Below are 19,484 nucleotides of genomic sequence, written 5' to 3' on the forward strand. Positions count from 1 at the left end.
CAAAGCAACAGCAACGGAAAATGTTAAGGCCAGGAGCATGTCCTTGGCTATCAACCCAATATTGTCCTTTCCACTTCATTTTTTTTAAAACCCTTATGTTCCGTCTTGGAATCAATACTGTGTATTGGTTCCAAAGCAGAAGAGTGGTAAGGGCTAGGCAATGGGGGTCAAATGACTTGTCCAGAGTCACAAAGCTGGGAAGTGTCTAAGGCCACATTTGAACCCAGGACCTCCGGTCTCCAGGTCTGGTTCTCAATCCACTGAGCTACCCAGCTGCCCCTATTTCCTACTTCATTTTTAAGTACCCCAGGGAGGGAGACTTGGACAATGTCACTCAGCAAGTTGTTGCTAAAATCTAGTTCCACATCTTCTGGATCCCTATCCAGAATTCTCCTAGTTTTCAAAGGTTTATGTCGATTGCACATCCTTCCGGGGAGTTGGAGGTTTTCAGTCTTGGAGGGAGTCTAAATCTCAGATCCCGTTATTCCAGAGTCCATCACTGCGCGGTTTCCCAGATTCCCCAATCCACCTGCCCCAAAAAGCCCCGCCCCAAAGCACGCTTCCTGCAGCCTGCAGCCCTACGACAGTCCCGCGAAGCAGGGCTCACTGGGACTTGTAGTTTCGGTTCGCCCTCTTGCATCTGGATTGCAGTAATAAGAGAGCCATCGAAGAACTACAGTCCCCGGTGGGCACCGCGCAGGCGCCCCGCTAGGATGTCCCAGGCCAACGTGCCAAACCTTCCAATTCAAAGGAACCAACTCCGCGGGTGCCCCCAAGCCGCCCTGAGGACCTGCTGCAAGTAGGCCTACTCTAGGCTGCGGTGCAACATCGGGGTCCACTGCAAACTCCAGCCTCGTGCAACCCTCGAGGGCGCTGTAACCCTCCCCGAACTCCCTCCCCCCTATTCCGTCTTACCGACTTTGTAGGGCAATTTGTCAGACATGTTGCGGCTTCCTCCGGAATTATCTAATGACTTAGTAAAGGTTATCGAGTGGCAACCTCGCGGATGGAGGTAATGAGGCCGCAAAAAGGTTGAAGCAGACGGCGGGGAGCAAAGGGAGGGGAGCGGCGCGTGGCCGGGACGCCTTTAAATAGCCTTCCTCCTCAATTTACATATTCATGAAGTTCCTTCCGCCGGGTTGGGGCTGGCGCTGCGCAGAGTGGGGTGGGGCGGGGCCTGGTGGAATTTCGAACTTCCTAGTGGCGGGGCATCAAGTCCCAGAGCAAGTCTAGTCCGGTACGGGGAGCCCTGGAACCAGCCTTCCAGCGTGAGCCCCTATGGGCAAGGTCACGTGGTGCGCGCGAAACCAGGCCTGCAAGTGGAGGCCGGAGATCCCTGTCCTTCCACTTAGTCCTTGTGGTATCCTGGGCCAATCCTTCTCTGCAGGCTGAGGGACTAGATAGACATCTAAGCAGTGCAACCCATCCACCAGCTTTTGGCTCCAGGAATATCTCAGTTTAGCGAAAGGAGGCCTGGGGTTCAACTGTTTCTCGGGTTGTCCTTTCTAAACCGACAGTGGTGTGCAGCCAGAGAGGCACCCCAAGGAAGGAACTTGTTGCAGTGGGAATGAACGAATGAAAAAAGAATTTAAGTTCTTATTTTGTGCAAAGCACCAAAGATACAAACAGAAAAGCAAGATGGCTGAGCTCTGCTTCTATGGGAAAAGACAACACATATTGCAAGTTTCAGCCACAAGTCAGACGGAAAATCCTCTGATGTCATTTCCACCAATGAAATCCTATCAGTTTGTGTTGTTGAATTAAATTGCTGGCCTCTGGATATGGATAGGTTCTAGTGTCTGCTGAACCACCAACTCTATCTCTGTGACTAAGGCCAAGTGAGGCCTCTCTGGGCTTTACCCATCTGCTAAATGAGAATTGTGCTAGCTGACTTCTAAACCAGTTCCATCAGTAACATGTGATTCTATGTCATCTAACCACTTAGCTTCCTTATTTGCAAGATCAGAATAATTTGTACTGCCCATAAAGCACTTTAAAAGGAAAGCATTTTGTACATTTTAAACAACTTGTAATTGTGTTAATGTTGGACTTGAAACTGTGTGATCTTGAGAAAAGTTCTCCAGAACTCCAAGATGATTATATATAAGGTTTACAAAGCCATCTATAATTTAATTAAACTTAGAGGTTCTTTAAAAATCAGGGATTTTGCCCATTTCCTCTTGATCTGTCTGGTCTGTAGATCCCACCTCCAGTTTAGTAGTCTTGATTTCTTAGTTTGAAGGTACTATGTAGGTACTAGGACTGTGTTATCTGTGTAGAAAGTTTCCCTATTTCCCAGCAGGCTCTCAAACACATTTATTGGGAAATGTCCTAACCTCTCAAAATAAGATCACCTGGTTTCCTTCTAGTCTGGCCAACTGTCAGATATGACTCAAGGAATCCCTAGAATACTCTCAGGGTTCCCAAAAGAAGGGGCTTCTCTTTTGAACTTTGGTCTAGGAGCCTGAGGCAACCAAGGCCTTAGATTTCAGAATTACTTCCCCTGGCAGAGATTGATCCTATATAACTTAATCCAACCTCCCTCCAAGTACATGAATCCCTCTTCAGCCTCTCTGGCAGGTGGCTATCCAGACATTAATGAACACCTTCCTATGAAACCTGCTCCAAGACAGACTGTCTTTATATTGAGTTGAAATATTTCTCTTCTAATTCCCACCACTGGGTCAGAATCCTTACTAGAAAGCATTCATTAAGCCATATCAGACCTGACAGACTCAACATACCAAATTTTTTAGCCCTGGTTTTAGCCACAACCCATCCTTCCTCTTCTCTCCTTCCTGTCTCCCTCTTCCTCCATTTCCTGTCTTCTTCAAGGCCCAGCCCACAGAGATTACTTCTTGTTTTCTATACCTGACCCTTATAGAAAAATTAGGATTAGTATTGCCTCACAAAATAGTAAGAAAAAGTGAAAGAAAAATGAGTTTACAGTAAGCTTGTGGTGAGACTCAGTTCACCTGGGTTAACAATGTCAAGAGTATTTAAAGATTAAACAGCAAACAAACCAACGGTGGAAAAGAGATATCAACATTTCTTTATGCAAAATAGCAAATTATTTTCTTTATCAATGACAGTGAAGCCCTCATTTAGACTTTTATATGCTGCATGAGGAAATGGAAATGGCACGAAAGAAAGTGAAGATAGTAAAAATAGCTGGGCCAGATCAAGTACACACAAGTTAATACTAAAAGTGGCACAATTTTAGGGGACTGAAGGCTCAATCCTCAAACTATCTGAAAGAGAAGAAATGCCAAGAGAATTGGAAAAAAATCGCAGTCAGCTGTGTTATAGTTGTATAGTATATATAGTATACATTTATAATAGAAAAAAAGTCACTTGAGGAGAAGTCAGAAACCACAGACCTTCTCAACTCTACAAAATCTTCATGAGAATGAACAGCAACATAGGAAGAAGTAGCAGCTATGTTTTTCATATGATTCAATGGCAGATCACATTCTTAGAGCCAAACAATTGCCTGAAAGACCCTACTACATTTCTTGTTTATTGGCTAAAAATAATATGAATCAGTGGAGCAAAATGTAGCCTAAAAGATTCCCCTCCAACAATGTGTCTGCCATACATATGTTAAGATTATACAAGGATCAGGGCAGCTAGGTAGCTCAGTATATAGAGTGCCAGCCCTGGAGACAGGAAGTCCTGAATTCAAATATGACCTCAGAAATGTTCTGGCTATGTGATCATGAACAAATCACTTAACCCTAATTGCATTAATCCCTACCACTCTTCTTAGAAGTGATACTTAGTATTGATTCTAAGAGAGAAGGCAAAGGTTAAAAAAAATTATATGAGCCCATGAAACATTTAGAAACAGATAAATTTGCTCATTAGTCCTTTAATTATTAACATCAAATAAGACTCAAAACATTTTGTTATTATTCATTTATTTAGCGCCTACTATGAACCAGGTACTGTGCAAAGGTAAAATATAGTTCCTGCTCTTCAGGAGCTCACAATCTAGGAAAACAACATGCAAACTATAAGCAGATTATATATGGGATAAATTGGAGATAATCAGCAGGGGGAAAACACTAGAATTGTGAGAGATTGGAAAAGACTTCCTGTAAAAGGTGGGATTTTTAGCTGGCACTTGAAGAAAGCCAAGAGACATATAGGAAGAGGAAGAACATTTCAGACATTGAGAACAACCAGAAAATGCCCATATCTTGTTTGAGGAACCATGAGGAGGCAATAATAAGGAGGCAAGTGTACACGGCGGGGAGAATAAAAAGTGGGGGGAATCTTAGATATGAAGCCTTTGAACAATAAACAGTTTTCTGTTTGCTCATCAAGGTGTTTGCCACCATTGTGAAAGATAGCCAGCTCAGAGTCCAAATTGAAGAGAAGGGAATAAGCATGTGTATATAGCACTTACTATGTGTCAGGTACTATATCTCATTTGATCTTTACAACAATCCTGTGTAGTAAATGTTGTTCTAATCCTATTTTACCGTTGAGGATACTGAGGCAGACAGAGGTTTCTGAGGTCAAATTTCAAGTCATGTCTTCCTGACTCTATGTCCAATGTTACATCCACTGCATTTACTTAGTTGCCTTCATATTAGAGGGGGGTTCCCTCTAGATAATAAGGTACTCTATGTGCTCTTTTTGTAAACTAAAAAAAAAGTTTATATTATTATTTGCTATTTCTTATATCATATTTATTTCAATTATCCCTCTCTTTCCCTCTCTCCCTCACAGAGAGCCATACCATGTGACAAATGGTATTTTTTTTTAGAAAAGAAAAGTATCAGCACAACTGATTGATACATTGAAAAAGTCTGAAAACATGTTTAAGGTCCCACACTTGTTGATCTTCCTCCTCCTCCCAAGGGTAGGTTGAGGGCATCTTCTCATATCTCTTTATTTGAGTCCTGCTTGATCCTTATAATTTTGTTTATATTTACTTTTGATGGGTTTTTTTTTGGTATATAGTTGTTCTTTCCATTTACGTTTTTGTAGTATTGTATATATTGTTTTACTGTCTGCTTATTTCTCTCTATGTCAGTTCATAGAGATCATTCTTTGCTTCTCTGTATTTATCACATACATAATTTCTTACAACAAAATCATATGCCCCAATCAGTGGACATCCACTTTGTTTTCAGTTCTAGGTATCACCAAAAGTGCCGATATAAATATTTTCGAGTATTTGTCTTCTTATCAATGACTTCCTTGGAGTATAGAATAGAATCTGTATCAAAGGATATAGACATTTTAGTCATTTTATTTGAAAAATTCCAAATCGATTTCTAAAATAGTTGGATCATTTCACAGCTCTACCATTAATGTATTAGTATGTCTGGCTTTCTATAAGACTTCTGACATTGACTATTGCTGTTTTTATAATTTTTGCCAATTTTCAGTGTATGAGGTAAAACTAAAGGGTTGTTCTGATATACATTTTGCTTCTTATTGGTGATTTGAAGTGTTTTTTTCCCATGTGGTTGTGTATACTTTGTAGTTCTTTTGGTAACTGTTCATATCATTTGACAATTTATCTAGTGGAGAATGCAGTATGTGTATGTGTGTATGTGTGTATATATAATGTTAATTACATATCTTGGACACCAAAACTTTATCAGATAAATTTGAAAGAAAGACATTTTTTTCCCCATTTGACTACTTCTCTTCTTATCCTAGACTGATTTATGCTATCTTCATAGAAGCTTTTTAATTTCAGGTAATAAAAGTTATCTCTTTTATCTTTTGTAACCTCTTGCTTGGGTTAAGAACACATATCCTAGGGGGCAGCTGGGTGGCTCAGCAGATTGGGAGCCAGGCCTAAAGATGAGAGGTCCTAGGTTAAAATCTGGCCTCAGACACTTCCTAGTTGTGTGACCCTGGGCAAGTCACTTAATCCCCATTGCCTAGTCTTTACCATTCATCTGCCTTGGAACCAATAGTATTGATTCTAAGGTGGAAGGTAAGGGTTTCTTTAAAAAAAGAATACATGTCCTAGATTTTGACTTTAAATGATCATCCTATTGCAAATATTAGTAATATAGAAATAGGTTTTAGAAAATGATACATGTATAACCCAGTGGAATTGCTCATCAGCTCAGGGAGGGAAGAGGAAAGAAGGGAGGGAAAGAACATGAATCATGTAACCATGGAAAAATAATCTAAATTAATTTTAAAAAGAATATATCTCCTACCTATAACTATGGGAGGTGTGTGATCTGTTTTTCCTCCAATTTTTTATACTATGATCTTTAATATTAAGGTTGTTTAACCATTTAAAATGTATTGTGAAAGATAGTATAAGGTGTTGACCTAAGTCTAACATCTGATTGCTTTCCAGTTTTCTCAGCAGCTTTTATCAAATAGGAAATTTTTCCCTAGACAGTTTATATTTTCTACTTTATAAAAAACTGGTATCCTGAGTTATTTTGTTTATAAATCTCCTTTATCTAGTCTGTGCCATTGCTTGTCTTTCTCCTCCTTAACAGATACAAAGTGGTTTGGATAACTGCCACTTTTTTATCTTTTTTTCAAATTTTGATGTCTGATTTTTTCCAATTATATGTAAAATCAATTTTTAACATTCTTTGCTTTAAATTTTGAATTCCAAATTCTCTCCCTTTCTCCACTCTCCCCTTCTTGAGATAGCAAGCAATTTGATATAGGTTATACATATGCAGTCAAGCAAAACACATTTTGATGTTAATCATGTTGTAAAAGAAAACACACGCATACAAATAACACAAAAATAAAAACTAGTATCCTTTAATCTGCATTCAGATTCCATCAGTTTTTTCTCTGGAAGTGGAGAGCATTTTTTATCATAAATCCTTTGGAGTTGTGTTGGATCTTTGTATTACTGAGAATAATTGTTATTCACAGTTGAACATTGTACAATATTGCTATTATACAATGTTCTTTTGGTTCTGCTCACTTCAGTTTGCATCAGTTCATGTAGATATTTCCAGTTTTTTCTGAAAGCATCCCGCTTATCATTTCTTATAGCATAATAGTATTCCATTATAATCATATACCACAACATTTTCAAGTATTCCTCTATTGATGAACATCTCATTTTCCAATTCTTGGACAACACAAAAGAGGTTAATAGAGTGGTATTACTGGGTCAAAGGGTTGGAAAACCCTTTGGACATAGTTCCAAACTATTCTCCAGAATGACTAGATCAGTTCACAAGTCTTTCAACAGTATATTAGTGTCTCAATTTTGCCACATCCCCTCCAACATTTGTCATTTTCCTTTTCTGTCAGATTAGCCAATCTGATGATAGGTATGAGGTGGTACCTCAGAGCTGTTTTAATTTGCACTTCTCTAATCAATAGTCATTTAGAGTATTTTTTCATATGACTATAAATAGCTTTGATTTATTATTCTGAAAACTGCCTGTTCATGTTCTTTGACCATTTATCAGTTGGGAAATGACTTTTATTCTTATAAAGTTGACTTAGATCTCTATATATTTGAGAAATGAAGCCTTTTTCAGAGAAATCTCCTGAAAAAAAATTTCCCCCCTCAGTTTTCTGCTTTCCTTCTAATCTTGGTTACCTTGGTTCTATGTATGTGTATAAAACCCTTTTAATTTAATATAACCAAAATTATTTGTTTTGCATCAAGTAATGCTCTTCATCTCTTCTTTGGTCATATATTTTTCCCTTATCCATAAAGCTGACAAGTGAACAATTGCATGCTCCCCTAATTTGTTTATGGTATCACCCTTTATGTCTAAATCATATACCATTTTGACTTTATCTTGGCATATAGTGGGAGATATTGGTTTATATCTCTTATTATTAAAATTCTCTAAAGACTATGTATTAATTTATAATTATTTATTAAATAGTGAAAAGTGAGTCAAAGGAGGAAAAGGCACATAGCCACATGGCTGGTCACACACCTCTTCCCTAGCTAACTCAAGCTTGTGGCTCATCTTGCATCTCTCTTCACTCCTGCACTTGGCTAGAAAGACTCCTAAGCTTCCTTTATCTATATCACTTATGCTCCCCCCCCCCATATCACTTTTTTTCTGGGTCTCCCTGTTTGGACAGATTTGATCTCAATCTGGGTCAGAGGCCAGTCTTCAGGATGCCAGGAGTCATGTGGGACAAAGCAAGCCTCTTCTCTTGTTTTAAAGTGGAAGAGCTATACCACATGGTGGAGTCTGTTCCTTTCTTCCTTTATATATCGTAGGTGGCATTGTCTCTCTCTTATGTCCTTTCCAACAGGTCCCAGCCAGGAACCACAAATATCTGTGTCCCCTCTCTTTCTGGGTATGTTTCATGCAAAGATGCAAGTCGATCCAAATTACTTAGCCACTTTTTTATGCATCTTTAGTCATCTGCCAGCTTATTGGGATGACCCAGTCCTCTTGTTTAATTTCATTTGACCTAATTCTGTTTTATAAATGACACTGGAATTATTTAAGAATCAGTTTTTTTAGGAGCTGTTTTAATGTGGTGCCTGAGAAAATCAGGAGAGCCTTCCTCTGTTTGTTAATTGAAAAGTCTATGAGGTTATTAGACTTTTAAAAAGATGGGCAGCCACCTTAGCTGCCCATTTGTGGTTTGACTAGAAAGAACTCTCTGCATTGGAGATTAAATTGGTCAGAATTAATGTATTGCCCAAAAAATCCTACCCAAATAAAAATAAACAACGACCTGCAATTGTTGAGCCATGAATTGTAAATGTTCAAGTAATTTAATAAAAAATTTTCAAAGTGGAAAAAAAAGAGACCCATAAGGCTTCTAGAGTCCTCCCAGAATGTGCATGCATACCCCTTATCCAGATATGCCTCAAGATTTGTTTTTATTCCATTCAAAGGGTGGGGGTGAAATAAAAAAGGAAAGTGGGATACAGATTTATATTATATTCTCACATATCTCATTTCTGCCAAACTCCTTTCCAATTTTCCTAGCAATTCTTGTCAAATAGTGAGTTCAAGTCCCCCAAACTGGGATCTTTGCATTTCTTGACAATTAGATTACTATGGTTATTACCTGTTGTGTATTATGTATCCAATCTATTTCACTGATCTACCACTCTATCTCTTAGCCAGTGTCATATTGTTTTGGTTATAACAGCTGTAAGAGAGGAAATTGTAAGAGAGAAACCTTTGGCAGAAATCAGCTGCAAAGAGAAAGCACGGGGGAAGGGCAAAGAAAAAAACTCAAGATTCCAGTGAGAGAACAGAAGCTGAGAGAACTCAAAACTACCAGCTCACCTCACTCCTCCAGCTAAGAGCCTGAGAAGAGGATCTCTGAGGCTGGGGGGTCCCTCTGGATATCAACTACTTCCCAGTGAACTCCTGAAATCTCTCACTCAGATTGAGACATCATAGACTGGGACTTTGAAGGAAGCCATCGACTGAGAAACTCCTCTCCAAAGATCCTTCTCCACCTCCATCCCCAACTTGTCCTGAACTCCATTACTCTAACTAGATTACTTAGGAGTAGGGACCAAGTCATCAGCTGACCAGAAGACGGGTCAAGGCCAAAAGCCTGGACCCCTGAGATTTGGAGGGGGTCAGTCTGCCAATCAATTCTTGCTACCCACTTTCCTCACCTAATACCTTCTTCTCTCCCTTACCTGAGTGATCTCAAATAAAGTGTTACTACTTAGATCAGGACTGCCTAGTTCCTGACATTAAGGATGGGGCTAAAGATTTGGGGAGAACAATACCTCTCCCCAAAAAGGACAGTTAACTCAGGATCCTAGGGATACAAACAACTAGAGCCAAAGGAGTGATCCTCTCTGCTGGGCAGAGGAGTAACTTCAGGTTTTGGGGGCGGGGAGAAGTGGCAGTTGGTGTACTTGAAGGACCCACAGTCAAGGAGGTTCATCTGGTCTCTCAGCTATAGCTGAGACCAAGAAGGGAAACTGTGTGCCATTTCACTAAAGTTTTGACCTCTAGTTTTGACCTCCACCTCCCAGAACCACTCTCTGAGGAGACATACTCTGTCCCTCAAAGAGACAAAGCCAGGTTACCTTCCCCAAGGGGAAGATCAATCTCTTCCCTCTCACAATTCTTTCTCTCTCTCTCTCCAGTTCGCCAGTGTATATGTGTATGACCCTCTTGCTGGCTACATATTACACAGCTTTATAATATTTTTGAGATCTGGAATAGCTAAGCTACTTTCCTTTGCATTTTTTTTCATAATTCCCTTGATATTCTTGACCTTTTGTTCTCCCAGATGAATTTTATTATTTTAGCTCTATGAAATAATTTTTGGTAGTTTGATTGGTATGGCATTAAATAAATGAATTAATTTAAGTAGAATTGTTATTTTTATTATATTGACTCAGCCTACCCATGAGCAATTAATATTTTTCCAATTGTTCAAACCTGATTTTATTAATGTGAATAGTGTTTTGTAATTGAATTCATTTAGTTCCTGGGTTTGTCTTAGCAGGCATATTCCCAAGTATTTTAACTTTTCCCTGTTTTTTTTTTTAAACCTTGTCTTCTGTCTTAGAACCAATACTAGGAATTGATTCCAAGACAGAAGAATGGTAAGGGCTAGGCAATGGAGGTTAAGTGACTTGCCTAGGATCACACAACTAGAAAGTGTCTGAGGTCACATTTGAACCCAGGACCTCCCATTTCTGGGCCTGGCTCTCAATCCACTGAGCCACATAGCTGCTCCCTCTCTGGTTATTTTAAATAGAATTTCTCTTTTTCTCATTTGCTGATAGATTTCATTGGTAAAATATAGAAATTCTGGTGATTTATGAAGGTTAATTTAAATTCTGCAACTCTCCTAAAGTTGTTGATTATTTCAACTAGGCTTTTAGTTGAATCTCTAGGATTCTTCAAGTAGACCATCATATCTTCTGCAAAGAGTGACAGTTTTATTTCCATATTGCCCATTTTAATTCCTTCAATTTTTTTTCCTTCTCTTAAGATAGCTAGCATTTCGAGTACAATATTGAATAATAGTAATAATAATAGGCATCTTTGCTTTATCCCTTATCTTACTGGTATTAGGGTCCAGTTCATCACCCACCACCATGGAAGACCCCCAGACAATGCAATCAAGCAGGAGGGTCCTTTATTCTGGTATACACCAGGGGAAGCTCAGCACAAGAGTTCCGCCTGCAGTTGTGAGTGCAGAGTCTTTTATACCCGAAGCCTGACAGCATATCACTAACCACCATACGTGGCCCACAAGTTCTCCTGGAATCTACGTTTTGGGCGTCAGTACAAGTTTCTCCTGGAATCTACGTTTTGGGTGTCGGCACATTTAGGTTCCCTGACAGGGGTCTGTTGGTCAGATGTTCTATAGTGATATGTGCTGTACTGACCGAGCAGCTCCCTGCTTGGGGCTCCCTCATTCCCAACTCCTTTTTCTCTTAGGGGGCAGAGGGAAGGCCTGGCCACTGAGGCAGCTTGTGGCCCTCAGCCCGGGGCTCGCTAGGGGTCGGTACTGTTGTCGGAGGGCCAACACCTGGGTGGCACCCAACCGGCCTTTCATGAACCGAACAAGGCGGTTAAAAACGCAGGGGCCAAATGTCCAACGCCTGGGTTAAGATTATGAGGGGTCCTATGAGGGACGTGACTAGGGAGAAGAATTGAACAGGTGGGCGTACCAGGGGCTGACAGTTTCCCTCTCCTTCAGTCAGGGTTTCTAGGCCTTCTGTAGCTTGCTCAGGGAGTCCCTAATGATCCCTGAGTGGTTAACATAGAAGCAGCACTCCTCACCCAAGGCTGCACAGAGGCCCCCTCCTTAAGGAAGAGGAGGTCCTGCTTGGCATAGTAGGCCACTCGGGGTATTATTGAGAGGGGGTGCAGCGGGCAGTGAGGGAGCTAGGGGAGACACAGGGCTGTAGGCCAGAGCGGGGCACAGCCAGTGCGCTCCTGCGGGTGGGATAAGGTTTTTCCCAGTTGAGGGATACTCTGTGACAAGGGAGGGGGAAACCAAGAGGCGGGGGAGAAAGTGAAGTAATGGAAGCGAGTGGGTCATGTATTCCTTTTGCTAGCTGTCTCCCCACTGCTTCTGGTGAGTCCTGCCATCTGGCCGGCCCAGCCATCCATAGGGGAACCACACAGCCTCCCGGAGGCCCAGAGTCTCAGGCCCCACCTGGTTCAGTGCCCCCTGCCATCCCCTCCCCTCCCCTCTCCAAATGTCTAAGGGGAAAAGGGCGGGAGGTCCAGATCTTCTGTAGTTTCTTCAGTGCTGAGCATGGGCGTAGAGCTGTCCCTACCTATGTGTAGGAGAGAGGGAGGGAGGGGAATAAGAGGGGGAGGGAAGGCTGCAGAGTGTCTTTAGGGGCGCATCCTCAGTGGATTCCAGGGTCCCAGGTCGGTGGAGAACTGCCTGGAGATCTGAAGGGTGTCCTGTCACTCCTTCCCTCGATTGGCAGACCCGTCACAAGGGGAAGTCAGCCCCTAAGTGAGAAGTGTACTGGGGCAAATAGCAGATAGGAACAGGACATTAATACAATAGCAGTGAACATCACATATTTGCATTTGGGTATCTTAACCAACAGACTTCATCCTCAGAAATCATCTTCTGACAGGAACAGATCCCTTCCTGAGTTGTTTGCAGAGCTGGTATGTGATGTTTCTGTTAAAGAACATCCCATTGCAAAATACACATTAACTATAACATCTAAAAACACTGGAGTAACAATATCTTACAGATGTATTTCCTTACCCCAGAGGCTGGGGAAAGCAAGAAGGCTGTGAGCTATCTTTCCAAGCTCAAGAACCAAACCTCAACTGTGGTAAATTAAGGCTACAAATACATGCCATCTAGGAATAAACTCCATCTATTTCTCATCTATTTGAGAATTCCCAATTATTAGGGTTGTTTGAGGAAATGGAAACTTTAATATCAAAATTTGCATTTTGTGCTGATCATGGGAATTGTCACAAAGGAAGAAGGCCCTGAAAGGGAAATATCTCCAAGTCACAAAAGACACACCAAGCAAGGCTGTCACTGCCATTGTTGTTCCACTCGAGGATGGTCAGGAAAATTCAGTCCAAAGTGAGCCTTGGGCTGCTTTCTCTATAGCCATCCTAGGACTTTACTCTCCTTAGAGCACTTGCCACTGGATGCCAGAGGCCTTCTTTTCCTTAAAGGACAAGTCTCACCCATTAACAGCTCAGAGAAATTTGCTTATCAGCAATCCAGAAACAAATCTCCACACCCCCAAACAAGCCTTTAATATCCCTACAAGGCTGATCACACAATTATTTTCATGTATTTACACATCAGGTGTAGTCACATGAGTGCTGAATTAAGTAGTTCCCTATAAACCAGGGCTGTATCCTCTCCTGGACCGAGGCCATCTGAAAGACTAAGACAAGGTCATGCAGGAATCACTTCAGGGTAACTGTCCAAAGAATCATGTGTGATTTTCCCACATACATTACTTTATATATTATCCCTAAGTTAAAGAGCCAATTATGAGAGCAGAACATTCATCTGTTCCCTTTCACCCTCTCTCTCCCTTTCTGTTCCTCCAAAACCCTCTGCTTAAAAGCAGAACACACCATCCATTCTTCCTTTACAAACCCACATACTAAAGCTTTATGGACTTTAAATCAAAGTCCCTTTCTTCCAAATTCAAACCCAACATACCTCCCCACTTTCTCTAACATGCATTTACTATCATAAGTCAAACAACCAGCCCCCTGGTATCACTTCAATTGCTAATCGGTAACCCCAAAGAATTCTGGTTTAAAAAGATTACATCATTGAACAGTCTTTAGCATAGAGCTCAACCATTATAAATTTCAGTTCATAGTACAAATTGGTAGACTGAGGTAACAAACTATATGGTTGAGTCAGATTTACAGTGAGGTTTTCTTTTTTAATATCCAAACGATACTTAAACACATTTTAGCAGCCACTCACATGACAATCATAAATTTCTGAGCAAGCATTTTCACATATATGCCATTTTTAACACCCTACCTATTCTTTGGCTATTGTTTGTCACATATATCCTTATACAGATCAAAATGTAATCAAAATATCAACCAACAAATCCCCAGAACTCGTATGAGGTAACTTCATCAATTACATATCACTCAACTCATTTTATCATTCTGGACCTGGAATGTTTGTAGTAAAATTCCACAGCTGCAAACAAGCCTTTTTTTTTTTTTGTCAGACAGGGCTGGCAATATTCGCTTGCTTGAGCACCTTAAAACCTCCGTTTCTACAATTAAGATATACTCATCTTTAACTTCTATCACACAGCGGTTGCTAACTCTTTGAAGCCCCTATGTCAGTTCATAATGTTATAAGCACTTCTTTCTCCTTCCTGGGTGCAAGGAAGGGGTTAATAGCTTCTGAGCAATTTTATCCCAAGGCTGCTGGTCTTGACTTAGATTTTATTACTTAGCAACCTTGGCCCATCCTTCTTTAACCAGAGAGCTCACTATAATGTAAAAGTTTGAATGTATCAAACCCCCTTCATAATAATTTAGTCTCAGCGGATTTCAATTTGAACTCCACACTTCCAAATAACTCTGATTAAGTCCTTTAGCAATGTTTCAGTGTAACCAAACTGAGGTGCAAAGCATTTACCTGTACTTCTCTCAAACCTGTCTAAAGTAGAACAGAACCTCCAGTTTAGTCTCTTTCTAGCTCAAAACACTGCTACATTCCGAATTTAAGTCCATCAACATTATTCCAATTTATAATTTGTTGTGTCTATTTCACACTAGAATTCATAGTATCAATTAGTATCTCTATTCATTACTCTTATTGAAGTGGAGCACTTCATAAAATGAATCCAGACACCCCAAAATTCAATTATTAACTTATATAGACAGGTTATAAGACATAAAGCTATTTCCCTTCACATGTACTTAATCACTTTTCCCTACTTAGCTTCATGTTACCTGGCATTCCAGCCTGACCTCTCTGATATATCTGAAGCTAGACTGTATTTAATCCTCATGAAAAGCCCTCTCAATTACAGGGCTGGTTGAATTTAGCTTGTTAAGGGCACACAGGTTGTATGTCATATACCCTTAACCTATTTAGGTGGAAAACTTAAATCCTCTTCATAATATAATGCATACATATTTAGCATTCACTCAGCATTTGGCATCTAGATTACAAATTCCTTCCTATGCATTTTGCATTTTGCACATTTAAAAACAATTCATATAACCTTGATTAAAAACATTATTTAAAAATTTCCTCTTTTGTAAAACATCAATTCTTAGCATTTATCTCATTAATGCCATGCACAGATTAACTACTTTGAAAAAGAAAAAAAAACTTCTTGTGTGTGTAATATAATTTCTTGCTGCTATTTCTGACAGCACATATATTAAAATAAATGTGATTTGAAGGATTACCAAATTCAAATTCTAGAAAAAGTTCTTTTCAACAACACAAGTTTTTCTGAATAACTTTTACATCTATAAAGTACTCAGTACAATTTCTGTCCATACAGAATAAACTTTCCTCTCTGCATCAGACTTGCTATCAATCACATTTACACAATTCTCAAATTCACTGAAATCGTTATGCATTGCAAGGTTTAACAAAGCAAACTTCTAATCAGGAGTTTTGTTGTTCAATAAAAATCTGGCAACATTTCACATTTGACAAACAGTAACTACAATACATTACATTTGTACCATATCAAAATCATTAGCAATTCACCCAGTTTGAGAATTAATTTTAAGAGAAAGTTTCTAACTGTGGAGTAAGAATCTCCCTTTTCTGCTCAGAATTTTCTCTCTTCCGCTCCTTTGGGGGCCCATCCAAAGGAAGAAGGAGGGAAAAATCATTGAATGGGTAATTGCACTCTCTCCCACCCTGAAGCCTGTCACAGTGTTACTTTATCATAGCTTGCCTGGTTGGAACGCAGGCAGAGGGAGCAGGGGTGCAAAATCTATTCTCCTTTGTAACCCTGCATCCCAAACTCCTCCCCTTTTTTTTTCTTTCCCTTTAATCCAGCCACAACAAAGACTCAAAGAACCCTATAGGACACCCTCTCCCACACATCTACATACCTGCGTCCAAATACAGAAAGACACACAAGACAAACAGCAAAAGCCAGAAGACAAATAACAGAGACATAGACATGTAAACTCCCCAATCCTAGGAGCTTATCTTAAGATCTCATTTCTTGGTATGTATTTGTAAGGACAGTAAAACCATCCGCAAGCTGTTTGACAAACAGGCTGATTTTCTATTATTGAGACCAAGAAGTTGTAAGGAAAGGGTTAACAACTGCCTAAAGCAGCTAGTTTTAATCAGGAAAGAAACCTGATACCCACAATTACTCATCAGTGGCCAGCTCCCTTCGGCTGTTTCCAGCTTCCTTCGGCTGCCTCCGGCTATCTGTCAGGGGCAAGAAGCCAGCGGCTGGCCACCTGATCCCTCTGTGTGGCAAAAAACCTCAGTGTCTAAAAATCACCTAGAGATCATGGGGCATCCCCCAGTCTGTCCTAGGGGTGCAATATCTTCCCAAAAGGGGACTAGAACCCCTTTCCCTTCAAACCAGTTGAGAGCAGTGTCCACCTGGCAGAGACACGGAGCTCCGCGCTCAGGGCTCTCTCAACCTGACGGAGACTTTAACTCCATACGACAGAGCCAGACCTGACGGAGACTTTAACTCCGTATGGCAGAGTCAGACCTCTGTCCTCAGGGGCCTCTAACCACCTGGAAGTTGCGATCTCGGCACCAGCCCTGGACCGTATCTTTTCCCGACCGCTGATCACAGACGCTTCCTCAGTTTCCCGACTGGTCTTCTCTTGAAGGACACAGAACTGTGGTACTCCCAAGTCCGCACTCAGAAACAGGTGGGAGGGTTGGACCGATGCCGCGAGGCTAAGCCTCTCTCCTTAGAAAAAGGTGGGCCCTGGGGCTTGGCATAGGGGCTCTTCTTTAAACTGCAAGAACGAATGCCCCACTGAGCCTTATGCCCATCAGGGATCCTCATCTCCCCCATACACATTCGGTCACCATTCGCACCCACAGCTACACAACACTCAGCTCACCTGAAGGTCTGGTCCAAGGCAGTGTCTTAGGCCCTCCTGTCTGGGGGGTTCCAAGGTGGAGGGGTACCGGCAAGCCCCCAAATGTTAGGGTCCAGTTCATCACCCACCACCATGGAAGACCCCCAGACAATGCAATCAAGCAGAAGGGTCCTTTATTCTGGTATACACCAGAGGAAGCTCAACACAAGAGTTCCGCCTGCAGTTGTGAGTGCAGTCTTTTATACCCGAAGCCTGTCAGCATATCACTAACCACCATACGTGGCCCACAAGTTCTCCTGGACTCTGTCGGCACATTTAGGTTCCCTGACAGGGGTCTGTTGGTCAGATGTTCTATAGTGATATGTGCTGTACTGACCAAGCAGCTCCCTGCTTGGGGCTCCTTCACTGGGAAGGGTTGTAGCTTTTCCCTACTGCAGATTGTCTGACTGAGGGCAGTTTGACTCAAGAGACAAGGAGATACCAGAGTAAAAAGAGATTCTCTCAGGTTTTGGCACCATTTGTCAGTCTGACTGAGAGGGGTTCACCCCAAGAGACAATGAGACCAGAGTAAGGTAATATAACAAAGCTTTAATGGAGGAAGGAAGCAGGGTGGGGGTGGGGAGAGAATAGAGGGAAGAAACAGCAAGGGGGAGCCCAATGCCAGGAAATGGCTACAGAGTCCCACCTGAGTGGGGGGAGATAGAGAGTCTTGTTGGGCAAGGAAGGGGGTGTAGGGGAAAAAAGCAACTTGGATTGATTTCATTGACTATTTCTGGGGATGGGGGGGGGGTTCTCAGGATGTATGCAGTCAAGATATGGTCACAGGAAAAGCCAGGTGTTGCTGGGACTTTATGTCCTAAAGTCTGCCACGGATAATACTTGCTGATGGTTTTAGATAAATACTATTTATCATTTTAAGAAAAGTTTCATTTATTCCTATACTTTCAAACATTTTAAATTAATTAGTTTGTTTTTCCCAATAATATGTAAAAACTGTTTCCAACATTTTTCTTTTTGCATTTCAATAGTTTCATTGAGGGGTCACTTTCTTAGTACCAGAACATAATGGTACTTTGTTAGGTTACTTCAGCCAACTTAAGTGTTCACTGATGAATTAGAAAGGAAATTCTTCAATTAATCAGGTATTTAGGAGTAACTGAAGATTGCATCTGCAAAATGCTTTACAAAATGAAGCATAAGACATAGGAGACATGCTGTGGTTCTTTGGTTTGTCTTTAAAGGCAAGTTTTTTCCAAAACATAATGTCAGTGTTTCCAACATTTTAAAAAGATTTTTGAGTCTCAAATTCTCTCCCTCCCTTGCTTCTCCCCCCCCCCCAATCATGAGGTGGTAAGCAATCTGATATAAATTTTATATATGCAAACATGTAAAACATTTTTTTCATATTAAACCTTTGTGGAAGGAAACTCAAAGAAAAATAAATAAAATGAAAAAAAAAAGTTTGCTTGGTCTGGATTCAGACTCTCTAAGTTCTTTCTCTGGAAGCAGATGACATTTTTTTTTATTTTTATCATAATACCTCTGGGATTGTTTTGGATCGTTGTATTGCTGAGAAGAGTTGTTATTTACATTCATTCATTATACAATATTGCTGTTACTGTGTACAATATTCTCCTGGTTCTGCTTATTTCATTCTGCTTCAATTCCTATAAATCTTTCCAAGTTTTTCTGAGCTCCTCCTGTTTGTCATTTCTTACAATACTATAGTAGTATTCCATTACAGTGATATGCCATATAATAACACTGTTGGGTCTGTATCCTGTTGACTGGGAAAATAACACAGAACTATAAAATAGTCAGAAAATCCACTCTTTAATTAAGAGAAGAGGTACAAGGCTGAGTTAGGCCTCTACACAGAGCAGTGCATCACATGCCTACTGTAAAGATTAAAATTTAGGGGAGATGGGGAGACTGAGGCAGGTAGAAATTAGTTTCTCTCTGCAAGGAGTATTATATTTTTTAGAGGTTTATTAAAGGTTAAAGATTAAAGAATATACAAGTAAGAAACATGTGCCTAGGCCAGAGGCCTAGACAAAATAACCTCACATCATGCAAGAGACCACCTGCTCCAAAACGGAAGTCCAAAAAGAGCCGAGAGAGAGAGAGAGCCCGACAAAAGCCTTTGAATCAGCTTAAATACCTTCTCAATCTTGGCCCAGGTGAGATTACAAGGCATTCTGGGGAAGTGGAGCAAAGGCTCGTGGGGATTGTAGTCCTGTATTCGAGTCTATTTTTTACATTCTCACGTGTGATCATTTTTGGAAAATTAATTTTCCCCCAAAAGGATCATAAAAGCATAATAAACTTAAAAGATTACAATAGTGTGAGGATAAGAGAAAAAAGAATAAAACCAATAATTGTTGAACACATTGACAAAAAGCCGTTAGGGGGCAGTCCCCTTTGGCATAAAAGTATACATACAAATAAATGTTCAATCAACCACACCCAAAGTTCAATTTTGTGCAACTTGTGGTCTGGAGGCTTCTTCATGGTGGC

General features: G+C 40.7%; 1 protein-coding gene across 3 annotated transcripts in view; it reads right to left on the reverse strand.

Annotated features, from left to right (window-relative positions):
• AHCY (adenosylhomocysteinase) overlaps positions 1 to 17,181 on the reverse strand; it is a 30,692-nt gene extending 13,511 nt beyond the window's left edge. For 2 of the 3 annotated variants that reach the window (XM_007474218.3, XM_056811769.1), the window contains exon 1: positions 16,989 to 17,181. In XM_007474218.3, the coding sequence (XP_007474280.1) occupies positions 16,989 to 17,088 (100 nt within the window). In that variant the 5' untranslated portion in view covers positions 17,089 to 17,181. Of the gene's footprint in view, positions 1 to 915; positions 1,295 to 16,988 lie in introns of those variants that run through there. The other variant, XM_001371357.5, reaches the window with a different exon arrangement.
• Positions 17,182 to 19,484: the final 2,303 nt, after the last annotated feature.

This window comes from Monodelphis domestica, chromosome 1 (genome assembly GCF_027887165.1).
Source record: "Monodelphis domestica isolate mMonDom1 chromosome 1, mMonDom1.pri, whole genome shotgun sequence".
Classification (NCBI taxonomy): domain Eukaryota; kingdom Metazoa; phylum Chordata; class Mammalia; order Didelphimorphia; family Didelphidae; genus Monodelphis; species Monodelphis domestica.